The sequence below is a fragment of the Lytechinus variegatus genome, chromosome 5, assembly GCF_018143015.1.
Source record: "Lytechinus variegatus isolate NC3 chromosome 5, Lvar_3.0, whole genome shotgun sequence".
Lineage (NCBI taxonomy): Eukaryota > Metazoa > Echinodermata > Echinoidea > Temnopleuroida > Toxopneustidae > Lytechinus > Lytechinus variegatus.
The window spans coordinates 22,587,709-22,612,576 of NC_054744.1; the positions used below are offsets into that span (position 1 = coordinate 22,587,709).

The 24,868-nt window shown below is 38.7% G+C and overlaps 1 protein-coding gene across 1 annotated transcript in view; it reads left to right on the forward strand.

The window, feature by feature from the left end:
* Positions 1–15,828: 15,828 nt before the first annotated feature.
* Positions 15,829–24,868, forward strand: part of LOC121414951 (stAR-related lipid transfer protein 5-like) — a 58,410-nt gene continuing 49,370 nt past the window's right edge. Inside the window, exon 1 of the mRNA XM_041607997.1 lies at positions 15,829–16,131. Coding sequence (XP_041463931.1) covers positions 15,829–16,131 — 303 coding nt within the window. The remainder of the gene's footprint in view (positions 16,132–24,868) is intronic.

Consider the following 24,868-nt stretch of genomic DNA (forward strand, 5'->3'; position numbering starts at 1 on the left):
ATCGATTCTTTTATTTTGAAATGCAAATAAAATCACAATGGAGAGCTAACAGGCTTTTGGTGGTCTGGGACAGCAGATCATCCCAAGATTTGCGGCAGCTGACGAACAATTACAAATATGTAGGTGTCCAGGTCAAGAGATTTCCGGTGCTCTCCCAACTTTCGACAAACACCTCTTAGCTCTCCATTGCGATTTGTCTAGCAATTTCAAAGGAATTGAAGCTATGGCCCTTTGAAACGGGGTGCTGAAGCGCCGATCCTGGGAGGGGGGGGGGCGATCGCTCCACCGATGAAAATATTTGGGGGGGGGGAACAGATCGTTTTGCCCCCCCCCCCCCAATAATTCCGCATGTGCAAAAATGAATAAGATTGTAATGTTATACAGAAAGCAGCAAGCGAGGTTGAGATAAACAACTCGTTCTTTATTTAAAATCGTTTTCAAAATATCCGCATTTCATATGCATATATACATACACACACACACGCACATATAGGCCTATATATATATATATATATATATATATATATATATATATATATATACATATACATATGCGTGTATGTATATACATATATATATATATATATATATATATTTATTTATATATATTTATAGGAATGTGTGTGTGAGGGTGAGTTTGTTTGTTTTGTGTGATCGAGCGCCTTTGGAACGTGAATTCATGATTTTGCCCCCCCCCCCATCTGAAAAATGGATCGACGCCCCTGTGCTGATGCTCTTCCCAAGATTTTCCCTGGGGTGCTGCTTGTATTATTTTTCATAGGCACCCCATGAATATTGGTATTAAGAAATTGAGAAATGTAAGCAAAATGACCAATATTCTGTAGTGAAAACCTTTTTTTTTTTTTGGGGGGGGGGGCTTGTCAAAAATCCTTGGAACAGAAATAGTCTTCATTTTGTAGTGATTTTTTTTTGGCTTGTCAAATTTACATCAGCACCCCTGGTTTAAAAAAATCTTTCCCAGGGCCCTGATTATGAAAGTGTCTTTATCACGAATATAATGTTGTGAAGAGAACAACATTCCACACAATAATATTGACTAACTTAGGCTTCACCTGACAAGTTCGAATGAAAAAAAAATGGAATGTCAAATTCAATGGATGCAACAAGATTCAGCACCAATGAACAAAATATTAGTCGTTGATACGAAGAGTGCATAATGGTGAATACAAAATAATGCTCAATGTTCAAGTTTCATCATTGCCATATTATTGTTGACGGGAAACCGGAGATTGAAAGAGCTTTTCTATGGGATGTGACTGGTAATATCAATTCCCATTCATTTATGTCTCCAATTCATGTATGTCTCACAAAGATATTAGGCGATAGGAGCACGGGTTTTGAAAAGAGTCGACTAAATTCAGAGGGGTTTTCAGACATGTAGACGGAGGCTAAAAAAAAGGTGGGGCAACCAGGGTGGGGGTGGGGGGCACTTCCAAAAACGATTGGATACCAGACGCGACCAAAGGAATGCGTAAAAATATCTCTTTTTCAAGATTGGGCATGTTATTTACGTATCAAAAACACTAAAATAACTGGTACATATTTCGCCAGGAAAGCTACGTGTAGTCATTTTTGTGAGGGTTATTAAAAATAAATACTAAAATGCTTTATAAAGGATGTACTTTTGGCCCCAACACTACATGTTTAGAGTCAGACTTGAGCGAGGGCGAGTGGGCGGTACTAAACCCAATTTCAGTAAAGGTAAGGCCAACCTACTTGTTTAGGGGGTCAAGTTTCAAACCGCCTCCATCACAAGAATCCCCGTTAAATTACGAGAACTTTTTAAGGCTAAAAAATACCCGTTAATTTTTTATTCCTGCATTCACACCGCCCCGAGACACATCCTTCGGGATAAGTTCCTGAAGTTACGAGCATGCGCAGTGTGGTCTGATAAGCAGGCAAGGCGCGAGATTCAAAATCACTAGCCCAGCAGCCACCCACGCCGCCGCGCCCAACGACACGCTGGGCTAAAAGTTCCCGTAATTTGCTTTCACATTGCCAAAATACCTGCGATTTTGGAAAAAATCCCCACGAAAGTTCTCGTAATTTCGCCAAATACCAACTATTTAGCGGGTATTTTTTTTCGGGGAAATTACGCGTAGTTTGCTTTCTCATTACCAAAATACCTGGTATTTTCTGATCGGGGTAAATTTCCCGATCAGAGAATACCTGGAACTGGCGAACTTCGAGGCGGTCTGAAACCACCGAAAACTACAGTTGTTAAGGGTATAACGCCAATACTTTTTAAGGGGTGTATTTTCAGAACATGAAAAAATACTTGTGAAGGATGCTTTTCGGAACCCCATGTTCGCGCCTGCATGGTATCCACTATTCAATCGCCTAGTAAACTCTCTTTATCAACAAAATGTAATGGTGATCGATAAGCATTTTCTTTACAAATTACTAAGTTTTTAATTTCCCGTGCTAGAAATAGGCAATTGTGTTACTAGCTCTATATACGGACTAGACCTATTAAACTAACGCTACCAAGCTAATTGGTTTAACGTAAGTAAACGTAAAGTTCGGAATTAACCAGTTCTGGCAGTCGGCTGCAGGCATTAGACAGGTCCAGATATGAGATAGCCTAGGCTATATCTATAGCCTAACCTAACATTTTTTCTTGTCTTTGATGGCAGTTTGATAAGTATTTAAGAATTGGATCTTGATATACTGAGATCTAAGGCCTCGGCTAAACATGCTAAAGGGTACTAGTACCGGCAATTTTAGGGTGCTGATTCAATTCATTCATGGGATGCAATGCGAACAGCCAAAATTTGTAAAGATCACGCGCAACCAGTCAACTGCGGTGGGAAAACTATTTTTCCGTCCAGGTACTGTAGCGGTGCATGTTTGTGGCCAGTGTGGAGAAGGTAGAGTCGGAAATGGGGGTTCTCTTTCAGGGGCCGCGGAAGCGGGGGGCTGGGAGGGGGCTTCATGCAGCCCCCCCCCCCCCAACTTTTTTCCAAAACCGTGTACAAAAACGTAAAAATGACCATATGATTGTGATTTTCTGCATGGTCAGCCCCCCCCCCCCCACACTTTTGGCTCACTCCCCCCCCCCCCCTCACTTTGAAAACCGTTCCGCGGCCCCTGCCGTTCACCATCATGATTTTTCAAACAACTGTTTTGTGTATTTCCTAAAGTGTCTAGTAAATGAATCTTGATGTTCCCTTTGCCAAATCGTGTCTCACGGGGTTCAAAATTGGCTATTTTGGTGCCCATTTTATAAATTTCCATGATTTTGTTTCACAGACACAGTGAAAATCTTAAAACAATACACTTTTCACTTTGGTTTAGATAGTAGAAATCGATTGCAATCGTTTTTTGGACAGACCAGTTTAATATTTTTTGGAAAAAGAGAATTTATGTCAAAATTTTCACGTTTTGGGGAGAAAACTTGCATGTGCATTAATATATTTCTGTTTTATCATAAACATCAACAACCAACTATAGATGCAAATTATCAGCATTCGACACGAAAATGATCAAACCGCCTCGATCACAAGAATCCCCGTTAAATTACGAGAACTTTTTAATTATTCCTGCATTCACACCGCCCCGAAACACATCCTTCGGGATAAGTTCCCGAAGTTACGAGCATGCGCAGTGTGGTCTGATAAGCAGGCAAGGCGGGAGATTCAAAATCACTAGCCCAGCAGCCACCCACGCCGCCGCGCCCAACGACACGCTGGGATAAAAGTTCCCGTAATTTGCTTTCACATCGCCAAAATACCTGCGACCTTGGAAAAATCCCCGCGAAAGTTCTCGTAATTTCGCCAAGTACCTACTATTTAGCGGGTATTTTCTTTCGGGGAGATTACGCGTAGTTTGCTTTCACATTACCAAAATACCTGGTATTTTCTGATCGGGGTAAATTTCCCGATCAGAGAATACCTGGAACTGGCGAACTTCGAGGCGGTCTGAAACCACCTACTAGGTGGTTTCAAACCGCCTCGATCACAAGAATCCCCGTTAAATTACGAGAACTTTTTAAGGCTAAAAAATACCCGTTAATTATTCCTGCATTCACACCGCCCCGAAACACATCCTTCGGGATAAGTTCCCGAAGTTACGAGCATGCGCAGTGTGGTCTGATAAGCAGGCAAGGCGGGAGATTCAAAATCACTAGCCCAGCAGCCACCCACGCCGCCGCGCCCAACGACACGCTGGGATAAAAGTTCCCGTAATTTGCTTTCACATCGCCAAAATACCTGCGACCTTGGAAAAATCCCCACGAAAGTTCTCGTAATTTCGCCAAGTACCTACTATTTAGCGGGTATTTTCTTTCGGGGAAATTACGCGTAGTTTGCTTTCACATTACCAAAATACCTGGTATTTTCTGATCGGGGTAAATTTCCCGATCAGAGAATACCTGGAACTGGCGAACTTCGAGGCGGTCTGAAACCGCCTATTGATAACAAATAATGAGAAAATTGATGATTATGCTTCATGACAGTATTAATGTCTTAATTTGCTTAGATAAAAGGAAATACTTCCAAATTATTACTAGTACTTACTATCAATATTAATAGTAATTAATATTGATTATTACTCGATATGGCGATAAAATGACTCCAAAAAGCGGTAACCCGACACATGCTCCGGCGACGATTGCTCCGGTAAATTCAATGCTCCCCAAAATGCGACATTTGCTTCTCGACATTTGCTCCGCCGACATTTGCTCCGTTGACATATGCTCTGCCGATATTTGCTCCGCCGTCTGTTGCTCCGCCGACACTTGCTCCGCCAACAATTGCTCCGCCGACAATTACTCCGCCGACAGTTGCTCCACCGACAAATGCTACCCGAACGACACATGCTCCGTCGACAATTGCTCCGCCAATATTTGCTCCGCATAGGGACACTTGCTCCGCCGAAATTTGCTCCGCATGTAGGGACAAATGCTCCGCTGATAATAGCTTCGCCGAAAATGCCATCCACCGATTTTTTTTTGTTTTTTGTGAAACTAACAACGCATCTTCTCTAAAGCTGTATGGTCATTATCATTATTCTATATATATTTTAACATTCCTAATTGAATTGCTCAGCGGAAAGAAATTGTTTGGCTCAAATTAAATTTCCCATTAGCGTTTTTATCTCGATTATTTGTCCCTTTCTTTCGTTGAAAACCACCTCCCCCGTCCCTCTCTCCTCCTGATATAATTTTTTTCTCTCACTGCATTCCCCTTTTACAACCTCTCCCTTCTTCTCCTATCTCTTTCTTCTCGCTATAATGTTTTTTTTGGTGTGTTTTTACTGTTTATTATTTTAAATTTTCTATAACCCCTCTAATGGAATTTAAAACTAATTTAAAACTAATAACGTTTTACAATCTTGTTAGGAAGGTGTTTCCTGTCACTTTTACTCCATTTTTATATATTATACAGTGTGAAAACTCTCCTCTTAAAGGACATGTCCACCACAAGAAAAAGTTGATTTGAATATAAAAAAAGAGAAATCAAACAACCGTCACACTGAAATTTCATCAAAATCCGATATAAAAATAAGAAAGTTATGATATTTTTAAGTTTCGCTTAATTTCACAAAATAGTTATATGCACATCCTGGTCGGTATACAAATGAGAGAACTGATGACATCACTCACTATTCTTTTAAATTTTATTATAAGAAATATACAATATTCAAGTTTTCTCCTCATTTTCTTGTGAAAAAAAGGTTTTATTTCTCCCTGAACATGTGGAATTATCATTTTTAAACATTTCTTTGAAGGGATAGTTATACTAGTAACTTCTTAGTTTTATTCTTATAAATCAACATAAATATATGATATCATATCCTTATTTGAATAATGCAATCGCGAGCGCGAACAACTTTTTTTATTTTATGTGTTTTGTCCTAAAATTTGAACATTTTGGACAATGTTATCGTAAAAAGATGTGTATGCAAATGAATAAAAACTACGAATGCGAAGCGCGAGCAGAAATTGTTAATACACCCTTTGAACTGATCAAAAAGGTACCTATTAAGGTTTGCCTGCAATTAGCCATGAAGGAGTTACATTCAGCTCGCGCAAGCGACATTTCTAAAAAAAGGAAATTCTTAGCATTTTTGGTGATTTCAACAGGATAGGTAAACAACTAAACAATTTATGCGAGCATGAAGCGCGAGCGGAAAATTTCGAGATTAAGACCTTAAAATTACGTAAAGGATGAGTAATTGGGGATCTTCCTAACACTAATTTGCGCTCGCATTTTATATACGTTTTTAACTGATCGAAAAGGTACCTGTTTAGGATTGCTTGCAGTTAGCCATGAAGACTACATATTTCAGCAATCAAATAATGCGAGCGTGAAGCGCCAGCTGAACATTTTTTTACCTTTCTACATCAAGAATGAAAAAAAAATCAATCAATTTCTTTGATTGTGAACAGGATAGCTATATAACTAAACGATTGATGCGAGGCGCGAGCGACAAAATTCGAAATTTAGTCCTAAAACGGGACACTCTATTCATGTTTTGTAAATCATGAATAGGATGAGTAATAGGGGATCTTCCTATATTAATAATGCAAGAACAGAGCACGAGCAGAAAATTGTTGATATTGTAATCTGAAACTGGATAATGATTTAAATAGAGAACAAGTTGCGTATCTCATGAAACATGCTCGCGTGTGTTTCATATTTAGACCTAGAAACTAGGCATTCTAAATTTATCTTTTATCATGAAAATCAATAAAAAAGGGTATATTTCAGCTTTATAGTTCAAGCAATTTGTAGGACAGTAATGAGGTGGCTATACAGGTAATATTTTTCATTATTATTACTTTAGATTTGACAAGAGACTGGGACATTATTAGGACAAGTCATCACATGATCTTCCCATTTCTCTTGCTAAGTGCGAGATGAAACAAAAGGGACAATTTAATTATAAAATTAGTTATCTTATTTATTAAGCTAATATGCCTAAGTAGGGCACAAATCATGGCCTGGAAACTGGACATTTCAAGAACTTTGGTAAATAAAATTGAATTGAATTGAATTGGTAATTATGAATAAGATGCATGAGCAAATACATTTTTTACAATTAATGCAAGCGCAAATCGCGAGCCGAAACTTTTGATAGACTCTCACGAAATGTGGATTTTAAGAAGTTTGTTGTATAATCAATATTGAGACATACATTACTTGCCAATCAAAATGCGAGCGTGCAGGGGGGGGGGGAGGGGCCCCTCGCCCCCTGGATCCGCCTATGATATAAAGTGGCACAACAACTTGAATGGTAAAACAAAACAATACAAAAAAGTATGTAACGCAAAAGGATGTAACAAATATTTTCGTCAGAGCAAGTGTCTTGTCTCCCTTTATAGGCCTAGTAACTGTCGGTAGAGCAATCGTGAGCAGAGCAATTGTTATTCGAGGAGCATTTTGTCGCAGGTATTTAGGTCTTATATTTATTTTTTGAAAGCAACATGCCGAGAAACTGTCGATGGAGCAATTGTGGACGGAGCAAATATTGGCGGAGCATTTGTCCCTACATGCGGAGCAAATGTCGGTGGAGCAACTGTCCCTACATGCGGAGCAGATATTGGCGGAGCAATTGTCGCCGGAGCATGTGTCGTTCGGGTAGCATTTGTCGTTAAATGTGGAGCAATTGTCGGTGGAGCAACTGTCGGCGGAGTAACTGTCGACGGAGCAACTGTCGGCGGAGCAACTGTCGGTGGAGCAAATGTCGGCGGAGCAACAGTCGGCGGAGCAAATTTCGGCGGAGCAAATGTCACATTTTGGGGAGCATTTGTCAGCGGAGCAATCGTCGCCAGAGCATGTGTCATGGATTCCAAAAAGCAACCCACATGTTTAGGAACATAATGATACCGACTACAATGCGATCCGGCGCTGGCATGCCTTTCAAGAGAGTACAATGAAGAGACTCAATCGGTCTGGCACGCCTTTGTTGGTGTGACTAGCAGGCAGAAATGCGTGTGATGTGCGTAGCAATAAAACGGTGTAAAAGAACTTTTTTGTCCTGATTGCGACCGTTATTGAACAAAATATAGTAAGCTTATAACACAATGTTATACATAATCGGGGCCCGCCCCCCCCCCCATTGGCGGAGCAAAAAAAGGGGGGGGGGGAGAAAGGAGAAAAAAGGAAAAGAGAAGAAAAAAGATGGGGAAACTTAAAAGGCAGAAGGCGAGTGAATAAAATAAGATGAGGGGAAGACTTGGAAAATAATAAAAACATCTTTCATGTCGGGATATGAAATTTTCGATCGCGCTTCGCTCGCATTGCCTTTTACATGCCAGTTTAGCTCAATATAGAGCTTAAAGTCAATATACACAAACGTATTTCATCTCGGAAATTGAACTTTCATTATTTTGTTTGACTTAAAAATTAGTTGAAAAAAAAAGTGCTCTGTAAAAATCTATGTTTTATGGTCTGAATTTTAACATTTTCTGCTTGCGCTGCGCGCTCGCAAAATTTTATTTGTAAGGTACCTATTATTTTCGTGTATTCCATAAAGTAATCAAAATATCCCTGTTCAGGTCAGATTGCATTTTCATTTTTGATTGGTGAGTTATGTATATCTCATTATATATTCTAAAAACAAACTACTTAAAATCCCTATTCAATGACAGTTTATCAAAAATTTCGGCTCGCGATTTCTGCTTTCATTGATTTTTGAAAGATATTAACTCATGCATCTTATTCATAATTACAAAAGTGCTTTAACTGTCCAGTTTTCAGACCATAATATTAAAAGATTCCGCGCACTCAGTGTGCTTATGTTTTTCCACGTTTTTTTTTTTAGCTTTTCTTTTTTTCCTTTTCCCATTTGCTCTCCCCCATCGCCTTCTCATTTTCCTTTCTTTCTTTCTTTCTCCCTCCCTTTTCTCTTTTTCACGTTTGTTTATTATTTTCAGGGTGAAGTCAGCCGGGGGGGGGGGGGGGGACGCTTGCAATGAGTGTACGATACGTGCGTGCACCTCTCAATACCATCGAGGTGCATGCAGGTTAGCTCTTAATCATGTTAATTGCGAGAGTCCGCGCGTGTCTGTTGTACACCCATGAACTCTTTGCAAGCACCTCACGAGGCTTGCTGATAGCATGTTATAGATAAAGTTGATTTGTGATCGAAGATTAACCGAAATTAACGCCACACTTTACAAAAATAATTTGTAAAATATTTAATATTTATGTGATGATAATTGTGATATTTGGGAAAATTGTGATGCACATGGGCTACTATTATGCTTTCGAAAGATGCTAAATCGAGTTAAAGGGGAATCCAGCCTTGGCCATAAAATGATGTGTTGGGACGGAGAAAAATAAAATTAACAGAATCGTGAAAGTTTGAAATAAATCGGACAAGCAATAAGAAAGTTATAGCTGCTTTAAGATTGAGATCACTAATACTATGTAGATTTCAAATTGGCAACTGGATAAGTGAATTGTGACAAGAGGCAAGGAGGACTTTCCCATAGGCCATGTACTTTATTATCAGGGATTTTTATCAGTGGTTTTCTCCTCAAGTACCCATTATCCTGGAAAAATGACAGGCCTATGTAGCGTTATGAGGGTGTGAAAAACGATGATTAAAATACTGAAAAAGGGATATATTTCCACTAATTGTAGGGTGTCACAACCCAAATACTTGTTGAGAGATGTATTTTTATAATCTGGAAAAGACCTTCCCTTGTTTTCTTTTCGATACCCATGGTCGCGCCTGGTATCCACTCATCAATGGAAGTGTACCCCCCGGCAAACCCCCCATTTCTGCGGAAAAGTAAAACATACTGCCCATTACATTGTGTGCTAGAGGCATATCGTTTGTGTAGAAGGTGCAGGCAAAAGAAAAAACTCCGCAAATTTAGACGGTTTATGTATGGTGGCCCTGAAGGGACATCGCATATAGACCAAATCGCGAATATTTTCGACGAAATTGGCGACGAAATTCACGACGTCGCCAATTTCGTCGCGAATTATTCACGACGAAATTTGCGACATCGTGAATTTCGTCGCCAATTATTCATGACGAAATTCACGACGTCGTAAATTTCGTCGAGAATTTGTTTTGCTTGCCTGGGCGGTATGCGGCCGGGTTGAAACCAACTCGCCTGCTGCTAATTCGTCCACTCACAACAAGGTCTACATTCATTTAGTATAATGCAAGTCTGTCCATTAACTTTTCGCCTAACAACCATGGTCCAATAACCATTTGGTCCAGTCATCACTTCGTCTTATCACCAGTTCGTCTTTGACAATTTCGTCTCATAACTAGTTGATCTAATATCAATTTTATTTTCCTTAATTTCGCCCAATTAACACTTGGCATTACTAACCTATGCATAGCCGGATCCAGGGGGACGAGGGGCCCGCCCACCCCTTCCCCCCCCCTCCCATTGGCGGAGCAAAAACAGTTAAAAAGGAAAGAAAGAAAAAAGAGGGAAAAGAGAATAGAGAAAAGGAAGAGGAGACGAGTGAATAAAATAAGATGAGGGAAGACATGGAAATAAAAAGAGTCTTTCATGTCACTATATGAATTTTCCGCTCGCGCTTCGCGCTCGCATCAATTGTTTAATTACATAGCTATCCTGTTTATGATTACAAAAATTGATTAAAAATTTTCATTCTTTATGTAGAATGTCAAAAGTTTTTAGCTCGCGCTTCGCGCTCACATCAATTGTTTATTATATACCTATTCTGTTTAAGTTACAAAAAGTCCTTAGAATTCTAATTTTTTTAGGTAAAAGTGTAAAAAAAATCCAGCTCGCGCATCGCGCTCGCATTATTTGTTTTTAAAACATATAACGTCTTCGTGACTAACTGCATGCAGTCTTTAACAGGTACCTTCAATTTCCACCAGTTCATTTCTGCTCGCGCTTCACGTACGTAATAATTATTTATTTGCATGCACGTTTTTTAGGAAAACAAACATTGCAAAGAATGTTAACATTTTAGGAAAAAATACATAAGATTTCCAAAAAAATTAGCTCGCGTATCGCGCTCACATTATATAAATAAGGATTATGATATTATATATTTATGTTGATTTATAAGAATAAAGCTAAGAAGACTCCATCTTCACAGAAATAAAAAAATCATCTTCGAGCGGCCGATCGGGGAAAGAGAATAACAAAGGGAAAGTGAAAGAAAAAGGCAATAGACAGAAACTGATTGAATATTACTGGATGAGTTAAAAAAAACTAAGGGAATATTGAAAACGAAATAAAGGGAAAAAAACTGAAATAGAACAACTTAAGCATGTCAATTAAAAAACACGACCGGGCTGCCGAAGATAAAAAATGGAATACCTCGTAGTAATTCAGGCTAGAGTAGGCAAGACCCTTTCTCTTTATTCCTTCAGGAATATACATGTACATTTTTGTTCTTGTCATTTCAGTGGTGCTGATTACATAACTGAATGATGTCATTCGCGTAACCTCCGCAAAATATAATTTGGCGGCCATGCAATTTACCCAAGTTAATCGCAGAACTGCACACACATTGACAATAAAATGCCTGTAATTGTGACCCAGGAGTAAAATAATGTGTGATTTTTGTTTATACAATTTTTTTTATTTCCTTTATATTGGAAATGGCTGCCTTTAGACCCCTGTATAATCTGATACGTATAACTGTTCAATATTGGAAAAACAATTTTCACAAGAGTGATCACAATAATATATGCAATTGTGATGAAGTACTGTCTGAAAACGTGATTACTAACGATATATATATCATGACTTATGTCATGTATGTCGTGCATGATAAATGCTGTATTCCAAACGGGTGTCATACGTCACCTATAACTATATTGAAAACACGTTGAATGGGAACAAATAATTTTGTAAGATATAAGTTCTGCTTGACTTGAAAATTAATGTTCTATGACCGAAATGCTGTCTTAAAACATGACTTATAATTATATATCATTTCTCCTGCTACATAATAATATATGATAAATACTGTATTTTGATATCTAAATTGGTTGCTATAAGCCATTGCGGTATAATGTGCAATGCGAATGGGGAAAATAACTGTATAGTCACTTATATAATAGAGTGCATTTTATATAGTCACTATAGTGGATGGTCAAGCAGTGCTCGGAGCACTGATTGACCATAAAATGCATATGTAATTCTGACGTGTGAGAAATACTGTATGGAAACATTACTTCTAATGTGTTATAGGTGTTGTATTTTGAAATTCAAAATCAATATTAGCGGGTTTTGCCCCCTACCTGTATTACTGAATGGGGAAAACAACAATGTATACCAATCAAAATTCATTTTCCTTATTCATATCGTACATGATACAGTTAGGGTCTATTGCAGCCATTTTAAATCTCAAACTACTGGCATCATTATATCAGAAGAAGAAAGTAAAGATTGTGTAGCAAAATAGCATTTAATGGTCAAGCAAAACAAAATTCGGGAAAAATTATCTGTCCCCAATCGTAGATAAAATCGTAAGGGCCTATGGTGTCTATTTTGAATTTCGAAAAACCGCATTTATCACAAAAATGACACGAGATGTGATATATTTCGGTAAAAATCCATCTTTTCACACATTTTCTTAATACAACATAATTACAATGCATTTTATAGTAAAGCAAAGCCAAATCTGTCAAAATTATACTAATAGGCCATATGGTGGCCAATTATACATTTTCGTTAGAAATAATGTTATATTAAACAGTACTTCACTCATAGATCACAACTGCATGCATTTTAGTACCCACTCTTGTGATTTTTTTTCTCCTTTCATATTGTACATAATAGAGTACTAGTATAGGAGTCTATCATGTCTATGGCGGCCAATTTGAATAAAAATCAAGAAAAAAAATAATTTTCAGACATAATTTTACTCCTGGTTACAATGCAGGCATTGTCAAAGTGTGTACATTATTTCCATTGGTAGTTTCCATATTATTTTTGGGGGTATATTGGATTTGCCAGTTTGGGAAAATGCTCAAGGTTACGTGGCATCATTCAGATTTGAAATAGACTGGAGCCGGCATTGCTATTGGTGTAACGGTAGCGAGCGTTGGTTTAGCGGTGACTTGAGCGTTGATAGAGCGGCGTTCTGCGCATGCGGGCGTTGGCTCAGCGGGGGTTTAGCGGCATACCACTTTGACCACGGAGCTGAACGGATCGATTTGATAGAAGTTCTGATAGATTCCAAATGGGCTCCTGGTCCATTTATCCCCGTATTTATTGCAAAAATCTGGTCCCGCTCCAACACCTCCATACCAACGCCAAACCAAAGTTCATCACCGCAATGGATCGTTGCATCAACGCGCGACACCGTTCCAGCAATCCAGTGCCCGAACGTAAAACGCTTACAACCGATCGACCAAAGTTTGTGCAACGTTCAGTCACCGCCCGGGCAAAGCTGGTTATACGCAGCGGTGGTAGAGTTCAAGATTTCTGCGTTGGCCAAGCGTCCACGAACTTTGACTGAGCGTTGATACAGCAGTGGTGAACTTTGCCGGAGCGGAAACTTGCCCGCTCCTCACCGCTCGCAAGATTTTGTGCAGCTCCAAACTTTCGGAGCAGTAAGAGGGACCATCAGCGGTAGCCGAGCGTATACAGCGTTGCCTTAACGGCGGCCAACTTCTTTTAAATGGTGGTGAACGGTAGCGTGCGGCGATGATTTTTTTTTCACCGCTCCAGGAAGACTTCATCAAAGTTCTAGCGTTGTGACCGGGCCTTTGTTACAGGCCTATTCAATCTTTGCCCGCATTTCATGCCTACACTCGAATCAATGTAATCGTACCTGCAATATAGCATTGCGCCACGCACGTCCGATTCCGTACACACTTTCAGTGGATTTTGGTATACTTTCCACTCGAGATAATTATGCCGTGTGTTAAGTTTCTATTTAGAAGGTATACTTTTTAGAAATAAATCGAAATGGTTGTATGAAATGAGATTACCATATTATAAAGAATTGGGGAGAAAAATTCTTTAACCATAATCAATAATATATTTTGAGAATTCATGAACTTTTGAAAATTCATGATAATAATGCATCATAATAATAACCAGGCGGTTCTACCTCCCAGGTCCTCGGATTTGCCCCTGCATGCAGCTTTTTACCCTCCGGAAGTATTTCAAGGAATAATTTCCTGCCAAGTACTCATTCACCTTACCTGGTTTGAGTGCAGCGTAATAAATGGACCCACGACCACCGTTTTCAAGGTCAGGAGACTTGATAAACACGTCATTAAAATAACAACAACAATGATAATGATGTTGTTGATTATAATAGTAGTAATAAAAGTAACAATAATGATAATATCTATAATAATGATGATAATGATAACAATACAGAAATCCCGAAGATCTCAAGGAATATTCCTGAAAGCACGGTGTAATGTTTTTTGTTTTTTTAATCAAAACTTGACTTGTTGATAAATGTAATAATGATGATAATGAAAATAATAAAAATAACATAGGCTTAATTATTATCACCATTATTAATTACCCAATGTAGCCACATAACCTCTTTTATCACTTATTGTAGGCATATACTGATCTCCTTGAGGGCCCTGTATAACATACATGGCATAAGGTTATGGCTAGGCTTGAAGCTATATGAAGATAACAAAATACAAGATATTAAAATGTCATTTATTAATGTATTTTAGGAGGATCAGTTGCAGATCGAAATGTATTTTTCACCATATTCTTCCTCGCTCGGATAAAATGTTGAGTGTGACGGTAAATGGAGGAATCTGTAAGACATGGCAGAGAAATGAAAGAATTGAGGTTAGGTGATCTTTGGTCAGAGATCAATAAAATGTACCAGTATTTTATGAAATCATAAAGAGGGTGCCTATCTCTCTAAACAACATTATGAAATGTGGAGCGCGATCTAAATATTGTCTGTATGCTGATTTTAAAACTAGATATTTCAATGGGGATGTATAGGCCCTATCCGCATGGACATGACATAAATATGTGTTCCCCAAGCGCGAGGAGAATTTTTATTTGGACATTCTGACATGAATATTTAGATTTAGCTATCCCCATAATTTTATTCAATTTCCTTTTTCTATTCTAACTTTTCTACCTCTTCTTCTTTTCCATTATTATCATCATCATCTCTTCTATTATATCTTCTTCTTCTTCTTCTTCATCAATCAATTAACGTCTATCTTCAAACTTCTGGGTCATAAATCAAGTTTGGGCCAAACACAGAGGTATTTCATGGTCTAAACAAACCGCGAAGCCAGCACCCAATTATCCCCTGAACTATATTTCCCAGGCGCGAGGTCACGGGAAGAAATTTGACAGCCGTCAAAACAATAGAGACCGAGTCCTCGGTTGACCGTGGGCTCGCCAAAATATGTGACATTTGTCCCCAAGGACCTTCATTTCCATGGAAACGGATAACTCGATTAGCTTCCGTTTGTAAATCGTCTGGAAATACTGTGCCTCTTGTCATGGCTCTTATCCAGTTATCCAGGGGTGTCGAACGGGATGAGATTGAATCGGGGAATGGGATATGAGCCAGTGGTTATCTTTGCTGGCCGTGCGAGAGAGGTGTGAAGGCTTTCACTAACGGTCAGTTTAGCTATTGACTCCCCTTTGTGCTGGACACGCTGTGATTGAATAGAAACGACTTTCTTTTTGTGCATGCTTTGATTGAACAGTAGAGCACATGTGTTTTTGTTCGCGTGAAGAGGACATATTCATACAAGTCAAAGGGGAACGTTTTATCTGTATCGGTTGCTTGGGACTGTGCACCAACTATTGCAACCTCCTAGCTGTAACCAAATATTAGGTTTCCTAAAAATCGCGCTCGTTTTCTTTCACCGTCATAAATTATGCTCGCCCGTATGTCTGCTGGCGCGCTGACGGGGCTGTGCGCTGCTACGGCTGGTATAGTGCACCACCAGCGGCGCGGTACGGACCAGACAGACGAGTCTTCCTCCGGCCAGCATTCAAATCATAATCCGCATTCGCTGCCTCGCACTTCGGGAGACAAGACTGGTGGAAGTGGTATCTCGGCGGCCCCATCGGGTGACGGGATGGAGATATTGCAATCCTCAGAGATGGACTACAATGCATTAGCCGATAAGGTCGCCGAGAAGGCCTTGGAATTATACGATGCCAAGGACTGGATCTTGATTCGAACAGCAGTAAGTCAAAGCTTTATTTTACAACAGAAAAAAGGGGTTCTGATCTCTGAGTGCTTCTTTATGTATAGTTTTTTTTTTTAACAATTGTAATCTTGTAATTATATATATTTTTTAGGTCCACATTGATCTACTTTTTAATGTGTGCAAATTTCTTGATATGTACAAGTATTGTGTTGTGAATTGGTCGTAACCAAATAGAGTTACAATCATGCAATGTAACCCCTTGGGATATATTCGGGACACTTGAAATTTTTGTCTTCATTAGAATATAGGGTCCTTCTTATTAAATTAAAACATTAATACTGGCAAAGGAGCACGTGTGGTGGTGATTGAAGATGATGGGGATGATGATGGTGATGATGTAGATGATAATTTTTATGCCTGTGTGATGATGTACAATGTGAAAATGATGGTGATGATTGTGATGTTGGTGGAAGAATGATGATGACGATCAGGGAAAAAATTAATAATTTATTTTCCGGGGCTATTTTCGAGCTCACTAGCCCAAATATCCTAATTTGTGTTAAAGTTTACATTGGACCCTATATGAATTTCAGGGGCTCCATTTTAGTTTTCCAGGGCTCTTTAGGGCATTTCGGGGGCAAAATCGCCCCGAGCCCCCGTGTATTTTTTTCCCTGATGACGATGTAGGTGTGATGGTGATGGTGTGAAAATTATGGTGATGGATGGGATGGTGGTAGTGTGATGATGGTGATGATGATGGTGATAACGGTTGTGTGATGATGGTGATGTAGATAAATAGCCTATAACTTCAATCGACCAAGTTTAGCTAATGAGTGGCATGATGGTCAGCGGTATCGAGCAAGTTTTCGTGGTGATGGGTGAATGCTAAGGGGTGCCGGTGGTGATGATTAATGGGGGCAATTTCCGTTTCCGAGCGCAAAAAGGGGGAAACCCCTTGGATATCCACTCTCTCGAAGAACAAGAGCAAATGTCCGTGGACCTAGACCCATGATTTGGGCGGGTAACTGGACCTTGGTGGTATATGGTTCATGACTTGTGGAAGAAGTTTGGAGGGTTTTAAGATTTCAGCATTGCCCCAGGGGAGTGTTTCATCAACATTTTCATCCGACAAGTTGTCAGATCTGACATCTTTCTCCGATGTTGATTGGCTGAGAGGTACTGTTACTATGGTAACTGTCGGATAAAATGGGACTTGTCGGATAAAATGAAACGCTCCCCAGGTGTTAACCCCCCTCCCCCTCGATATTACATTTACTTCGCACGTTGAGCAGATAGTAGTGAAGTTTACTGATAAACTTTGAGAGTGGTACCTAGGTGGTTGTGATTTTTTGATGGTTTCTGAATTCGGTGGTGATGTTGATCATTGACGGCGACGGCGATGATGACGACGATCTGTTGCTCTCGACCTCTATCGATGGAAACTTGGCCCAAGTGCTAAACATTTTGAGCAGAAAGGAGTGCATAGTAAGATCATGATCATGATATTGAAATATCCCTGCATGCTATGAGCTATTTTGTCGGTGAGTTTTAAGGCAATTTGCTATAATGGCACCGATGTCTCAATGGATGCTTCTAGAACTGGTATCCCCTATGAAATACAAGTAGGCCTATACTGATGTGGTTAACTTGAAGATATAAGCAGGAATATATCAATCTCAAGTGGTCGATTCTTATTTCTAGTAAAAATGACGATTGTTGCAAAAGACGATTTGCATTTTTTTAATCAAGAAAGGCAAGTTATATTCACTCTGATTGGCGTCGAGTTTAGTATGTCTTTTTGATTGTTTGCTTCACTGACGTAAAAAAATGGGAGGGGCCGTTGGGGCGTGTTCCACCTAGGGCCTATATGATTCACGACTAAGGAAAAAGAGAAAGAAAGAGAAAAAAAAGACAGAAAGGGAAGGGAATAGGGTAAAAAATGATATCAATAATTGTCTTAATAGTATGTCAAAACTCAAATTCTGTCATTTATCATCGTATTTGTTTTTCTTAAACATATTATGTTACATAATCCCTCTTAGAGGAGTGAGACTGTTTCTGAGTCGATACCATGTCTAAAATTTGAGACTCTGAAGAGATTGAACTTGCTATTATTCTCCGCAATTTCTTTCTTTCTCTTTGGAAAATACATTGCTCTTTTATTAATCTATTCACAAGTCATGATCCATGCGGGGGGATTTCGTGAGATTGTGGACCTCTTGGAGAGAGAAACGAGACCACTCTCTCCCTAAAATCTGCATGCTGTTATTCGAAATTTGAGGGGGTGGGGACCCCTCGCGCCCTGCATCGTCGCCCGTGCATGAAGTTATTACAGTGTTTTATTTAGCGCTACCGTTTCCCAATCACATGTGTCAAATAGAAGAGAGGGAAAATCCTGCCTATTGAAAGAGATCGAAGTTAAGAAGATAACGATAAATCTCAGGTTGGGTGATAATCTGAAGTCTCGTCTGTCTCATAAAAAGGTTTATCTCGAATAAATAACATAATGACGGTGAAGACTTTGTGTACAAACTAAAAAAAACACACACAAACCTTAGATTTATAATTGAAAAGGAAGAGTTCTATACGGATTCAAAAATAAATATACTGTATGTGTGTAGACTGTCAACAGTCCTTTATCATATTTCCCATTTACCAGGATTTACACTATTCCCAGTGAATAGTCTCCTTTTTTCCCAAAATATATAAAACGTTTCCATTCTATCCGTTACATCGTACATGTAAAGAAATATCTATGTTCTCTTTCCTTTACCTCCTTACCACACTCCTCTCCTCTGTCATTCCAGCAGATGAGTTTTCCTCTTCATTTTATACAATGAAATTTGTTTCTTTTATGTTCTGTGATTCCATTTACTTTCAAAAATGCTATGCTATTATATTGGAAATAAATTAGTTACAACCTCGCCTCACAATTATTTTTGGTAATCATAAGTATTGGATCAAATATGCCTTCGCTTTTGCCCCTCTTTATAAAATGTAAATATTCAAAACAAAGCAATAGAAATGATCTGCGCTCCAATATGGAAAGATTTATCTTAATCTAATTCAGTTTAAGGGATTGTCCGGGCTGAAAATATTTATATCTGAATAAATAGAGTAAAATTCACAGAGCAAAATGCTGAAAATTTCATCAAAATCGGATAACAAATTAAGTTATTGAATTTTTAAGCTTAACTCAATATTTTGTGTAAACAATTATATATGCACATCGTCATGAATATCCATTAATTAGTTAGGTGAGCTGATGATGTCACATCCCCACTTTCCCTTCTCTTATGTTATTACATAAAATCATAAATGTTTCATTCTATCATACACGTGTAAATGATGTTTCTCCATTATAATGAAATAACTTGCGACAATAAATGACTAATGCACTTAATCATTTGTAAATCCAATTGTTTTATTTCTTGGTAGAAAATGTTTGAATAAACCTAATTTCATATAATAAGATACAAAAGAACAATTGGGGATATGACATCTTCAGCCCGCCTATTGAATATTCATAAAGACATGCCTAGAACTGTTTCATCAGAATAATGCTAATCTTTAAAATTCAATAACTTTGTTATTTGTCATCCGATTTTGATCAAATTTTCAGCATTTTGTCTTGTGAATTTTTACCTTATTTATTGAGATATAAATATTTCCAACCTGGACCATCCCTTAAATAACAATTAAGCAAATCTTGGTTTCTGTTTGTAATAAAAATGCACAGATTCTAAAAACGCCATGCAGAGCACACTATACCTTTCTATCACTCTGTCCAATTTCACATCTTATGTTCCTTTGTTGTATATTGGGTAACCGCACATGCACCCAGAGAAAGGGGAACTCATTCAGTCTTTGAGGCCAATCTACCATCCACGTACCACGGTGTTTTGACATCACCGTAAAACTAATGACATCTTAATCAAGCATGCGGTTCTCTAATTGGTCTAGTCAATCCATGGGGAAATGATTATATTTTTTATTATTTTTCATTGGATGATGTCGGTCCTTACCCTGTCTTTGTGTCTGGAGTTTTGATTGGGTCTACGATTATTCGGAGAGAAACAGAGGTGAAGAAGAGGAAGGAGGGAGCAAAAAAGAGAAAAATAGATTCGGGAAGGGGGGGTGAAGTAAGGGCGACAGACATGGTTTGATAAAGAGCTATGCTTTTTAATAGGCATTATAAATCTCTGGAACTTGTGCACTTTCATGTTAAAGTAGGGAGTCAAGAGACTTAACAGACAGGGACGGATCCATGTTTTAAGGAAAGGGGGCACATTTTGTTGAGGAAAATTTTGACAAGACAGAAAAAAGACAAAAAAAGGGTTTGGATCGTATTTCGTTCACCAAAAAAAAAAATGAAAAAGCAAAAAAAGGGGGGGGGGGGGTCTTCACTTTAAAAAGGGTTGGGGCACATGTTTTAATGGCATTTTTACATTATTACAAATTTTAATTGTGCCTCTCAAAAAAGGGCGGGGAACGGGCCGGCTGTGCCCTCCCCCATGGATCCGCCAGTATTTACAGAGTTGTTATACTGTTTGCAACACCATTAATATTTAAAATGTTATATGAATTTGTTTTGGGGAATGATGTAAAAGTATATGGCCTCTATATTTTGCAGGACCGTTAATCATTCATGTAAGAACTTCACGCGAAGGTTTCAATCATGAAGTTATATATAGACTGATGAAGTCTCCAGCTCGTATCGAAACATTCAACTTTCCATGCTCTTGTACTGATTTTAAGCTTATAATATTGATCCAGCTCTAGTAATATCATTTTATTTTACTGTTTTTAAACGAACATTGGAAATTGTGTCATTATCGTCTTGGTGATTGTTGGTAAATGAATTTTCGTTGATGTTGCATCATTCAAGTGTGGCCGTGATTTCGGTATGAATAATAATTATGTTCTATTTGTATAGCACAGCTACCATTACCCCGGCTGTAGCTGAACCGCCATACAGGCGCTAACGCATTCAAGGGATAAATCCTACCGGGTACCCATTCACCTCACCTGGGTCGAGTGCAGAACAATGTAGGTAAATTTCTTGCTGAAGGAAAACGCGCCATGGCTAGGATTCGAACCCACTCCCTCTGCTTGAAAGACGAGAGTCGTAACCACTAGACCACGATGCCCCACTGGGCACGTCATGAAAATTATCCCTATTGAAAAATCTAAAGTCATGTACCATAAAGTCAGTCAAAATTCACGTCCATATGTCACTATACATTGTGTAATGTGGATATGGAGTTCATTGTGTAACTGGGGCAATGTATACATGATACATGGCAAGTCGGGGTATTACTACAACAGTTGCAGGTGAGGTGGGTGGAACAGGGAGTAATCCCTGAGTGAAAGTAGCTTTAAGAATGATGACATGTAGATGGAGATTCGCATCGAAACGAAACGAAAAGAGCCTACAAACATGGTGCGTCTGCACATGAACGTGGCTGTCGTCTGGCCTTCTCTCATCACGTGACAGCGTTGGATTCCACTGATGAATGCGATGGAAGAGGAGAAGTACATTGATATGGCATGGTGTATTATTTGGCAAGTATGAATGATGGTGAACCAAGTAGGAGAGACAAAAATATTCCAGAAGTAAATAATAAAAAGGACATACAAATTTTGTGGGAGGGGGGATTGAAGGGATTCTCCTCAAACTGTCCAAGAATACCCATCTTACAGTCTTTTTTTGCAAAAGAGTCAATTATTTTATCACAAACGACAGCGCACAATACTTTAAGGCATGATTTCAATAAGAGGTATTATTCTATGCCACCCACAATTGTCAAACAGTGAGTGCAATTCCATGTTTCATCGGACCGCATGATCCAAATATTTCTCTGCATTGTAATCCTAGATGTTGACCACTAAGATGGTGAAGGAACAGTCACAATTGGGCTGTAGATATGCTGGACATTTTGCAATCGAATATACATTTTTAGTACATTACCAATATTGATCGTGTACAGAGCCCTGAACATTTGAAGCAACCCAAGACGATGTGCTGTTCGTATGGCCAGTCTGTCTCCTTTAGGCCTATTCGAATTTCTTGATGTGGCCAAAGCATGCAACTTTTGTTAATCAATGAACACGAAATATAGACAATTTAATTTCTTTACTTGAAGAACTGTCGAGAAAGGCGATCAGGAAAACGGCCTATACGCTCGTTGGCACACAAGTGTGAGAGCCCATATACATGTATATAGATGCAGAGGGAGACCTCAAGGCCAGCATGGCCAGCATGGCCAGTGGCAGGGAATGAGGATCACGGAGCTATTAATTCGTTAATAATCAATTCTCAGCCGTCGATGACCATCCACGCTTGTGCAACTCAAGGTCAAGGTTCCGTGCTGTTTCCCATTTGTATGACGTCATCAAAACAGGTCTTGAGATGATGTCTCAGAAGGATCTCCTTGTCCTTTAAAGGACTAGTGCAGGAGTTGGTAAAAAATCGGTATTTTTTATCTTGGCAAGCAATACTAAATTCTAAGTTCAATAAATGAGACCATTTGGGTAGAGCTGGCACTCTCCACCCTACATTTTGTAAAAATAACCTTTTTCTTGCAATTAGTCACACAATCCATGTGAAGTTTGCGCCAGATCCTCTTTTTGATTTGAGATTATAAACGTTGGGTGAACCTATACGGTAAAATGACAAGAACATAAAGAATATTATTGGGAAGTCATTAGCGTCGCAGTTGTCAATTTGCATCAATTTATGTCAATCAATATAGTATTACCTAAATAGCACAGGCCAATACAGCATACTGTGTGGATTCCTGAGTAACATTAAAACTGGCCGATACTTGATCGGCAGCAGATCGAATACCATACCAGTAGTCAACGGTTGCTCGGTTAGGAATAGTTGTGATCGGGACATGATTGAACGGTAAAAATGCTTGCATGCTCCGGAGGGTTACTGACATGCATCGGGGTGACATGTTTGCTTAAGACGTTTTCTTCTCTTAAAATCTGCAAATATGAAATCTGGAGCGAGGGAATTTTCGTAAGTACAACGTGGGTAAGAGGCCAAAGATCACTATTATCCCTGACTCGGTTCTCTTCTGAAAGTTGACTGAAGTGGCAGTGCAATGCCTCTTGCAAGTTTAAGGATTTGAGGTTGGTTTTGATAATTACTCGTGCATCTGTCGTGAAAGATACTAAAATGTGTGAGGCTCGATTGAGATGTCTGTTAAATTTTCGAGTAGCGCTGGTTTTGGTCTGGTCAATGCACTGAGGTTTATCAAAATAACATAAAGTCAGAAGTTCTTTATAGTGTTATATACTTTATCATTTTATAAACTTTAGTTTTTAATTTTGTAATGAGACCACTCCTATTGATTTTATTGATATTTGTTCTCCGTCGCTGTATAAGTTGAATATCTGTTCTAATTATTGTTTCAGAGGAGAAGAAATTCATGAAAATGAAATAAAAATCTAATCGTCAATTCTCAATGACTGTGGTCGTGCCTCCACGTTTAAAAGGGGTCAAACGTCTAGAACTGTGAGGGGTGAACTTGGTAATTGTTTAGCCACTGGCAAACCTAAAGTTGATCTTCGATTAACCTTTCAACTTGCAAACATTTACCCCCACCTACCTCTTCTCCATTCCTCGGTATTCTTTTTCATTTTTTACACTTTCACAGAGCGTTTCAGTACACGAAACTAAATCGAATTCTTTCCGAAATTTAACGAGGGATCGGGCAAAAATAGTAGAACTTCTCACGTACAAATGTCTAAGATTACAACAGTGTCAATGGCTATCCCCCCCCCCCCCCGCCTGATCACATCTGAACTGCAAGGCAGATACACATTTTTGTTACCCAGGTGTCGCCCCTGGGCAAGACCGCCAGATGACTAGGATATAGGCCCTATGTTCATTAGCAATATTATTTTAGAAATTACATAATATTGGACGATCACTCTTGCACGGACAACAACATTTTCAGTGAATTAACTCAAATTCTCGTACAAATAATACAATCTTAACATGAATCAATATTATGACAAGGCAAGTTGGAATCCGTTAATTGAGTCAAATTTTCAAGTTGATCATTATTTTTTTTACGAGAATTCTAGTATTCTACCAATTATTGTAAATACTGAAAATTGTGCCAAGTTTATTTCAGTCATTATTCCCCCTTCAAATTGTGCCAATGTGTGTGTGTGTTTTAATGTTTTTTGTACATTTTAAATGATTACGGTCAATTTAAGCACATTGTGCCCTTGATTGTGTTTGACGCAGTTGGTTTGTCTTAAAGGGGAAACTGTCGAATACAGACTAACCTTTATATCTAGACATTATGATTATGGGATCATTTTTGTGTTTTGTTTTCTTTTTGTGTAAATCCGTATATCCGCAGGTCTGAATGTGACATTCTTCTGACCACATTGTCGTATACTTCCCCTGTTTCTGGGAATTTAGATTACCGTCATCCACAAGAATGCTTAAAATTGAACAAAGTAAGGGTCGAAAAATTAAATACTATAACAATATCAGGAAATTACTGACGTCACATCCCTTTCGAATGATAACGATTATTAGGTGACTGCGCAACTTCCATGTGATTATTATTTCATATTTCACGGGCTGATATGACAATATTGTGATAAAACCAAAATGTACCGATGAGTCACAGACTTAAGGTCGCATTGTTCTCCCAGTATATTGTTCCAATTTTTTTTCTGACTTAATGATATTCATTACAGATCGAGCATGCGATCTTCACATAGGGGTAATGCCGAAAATTTG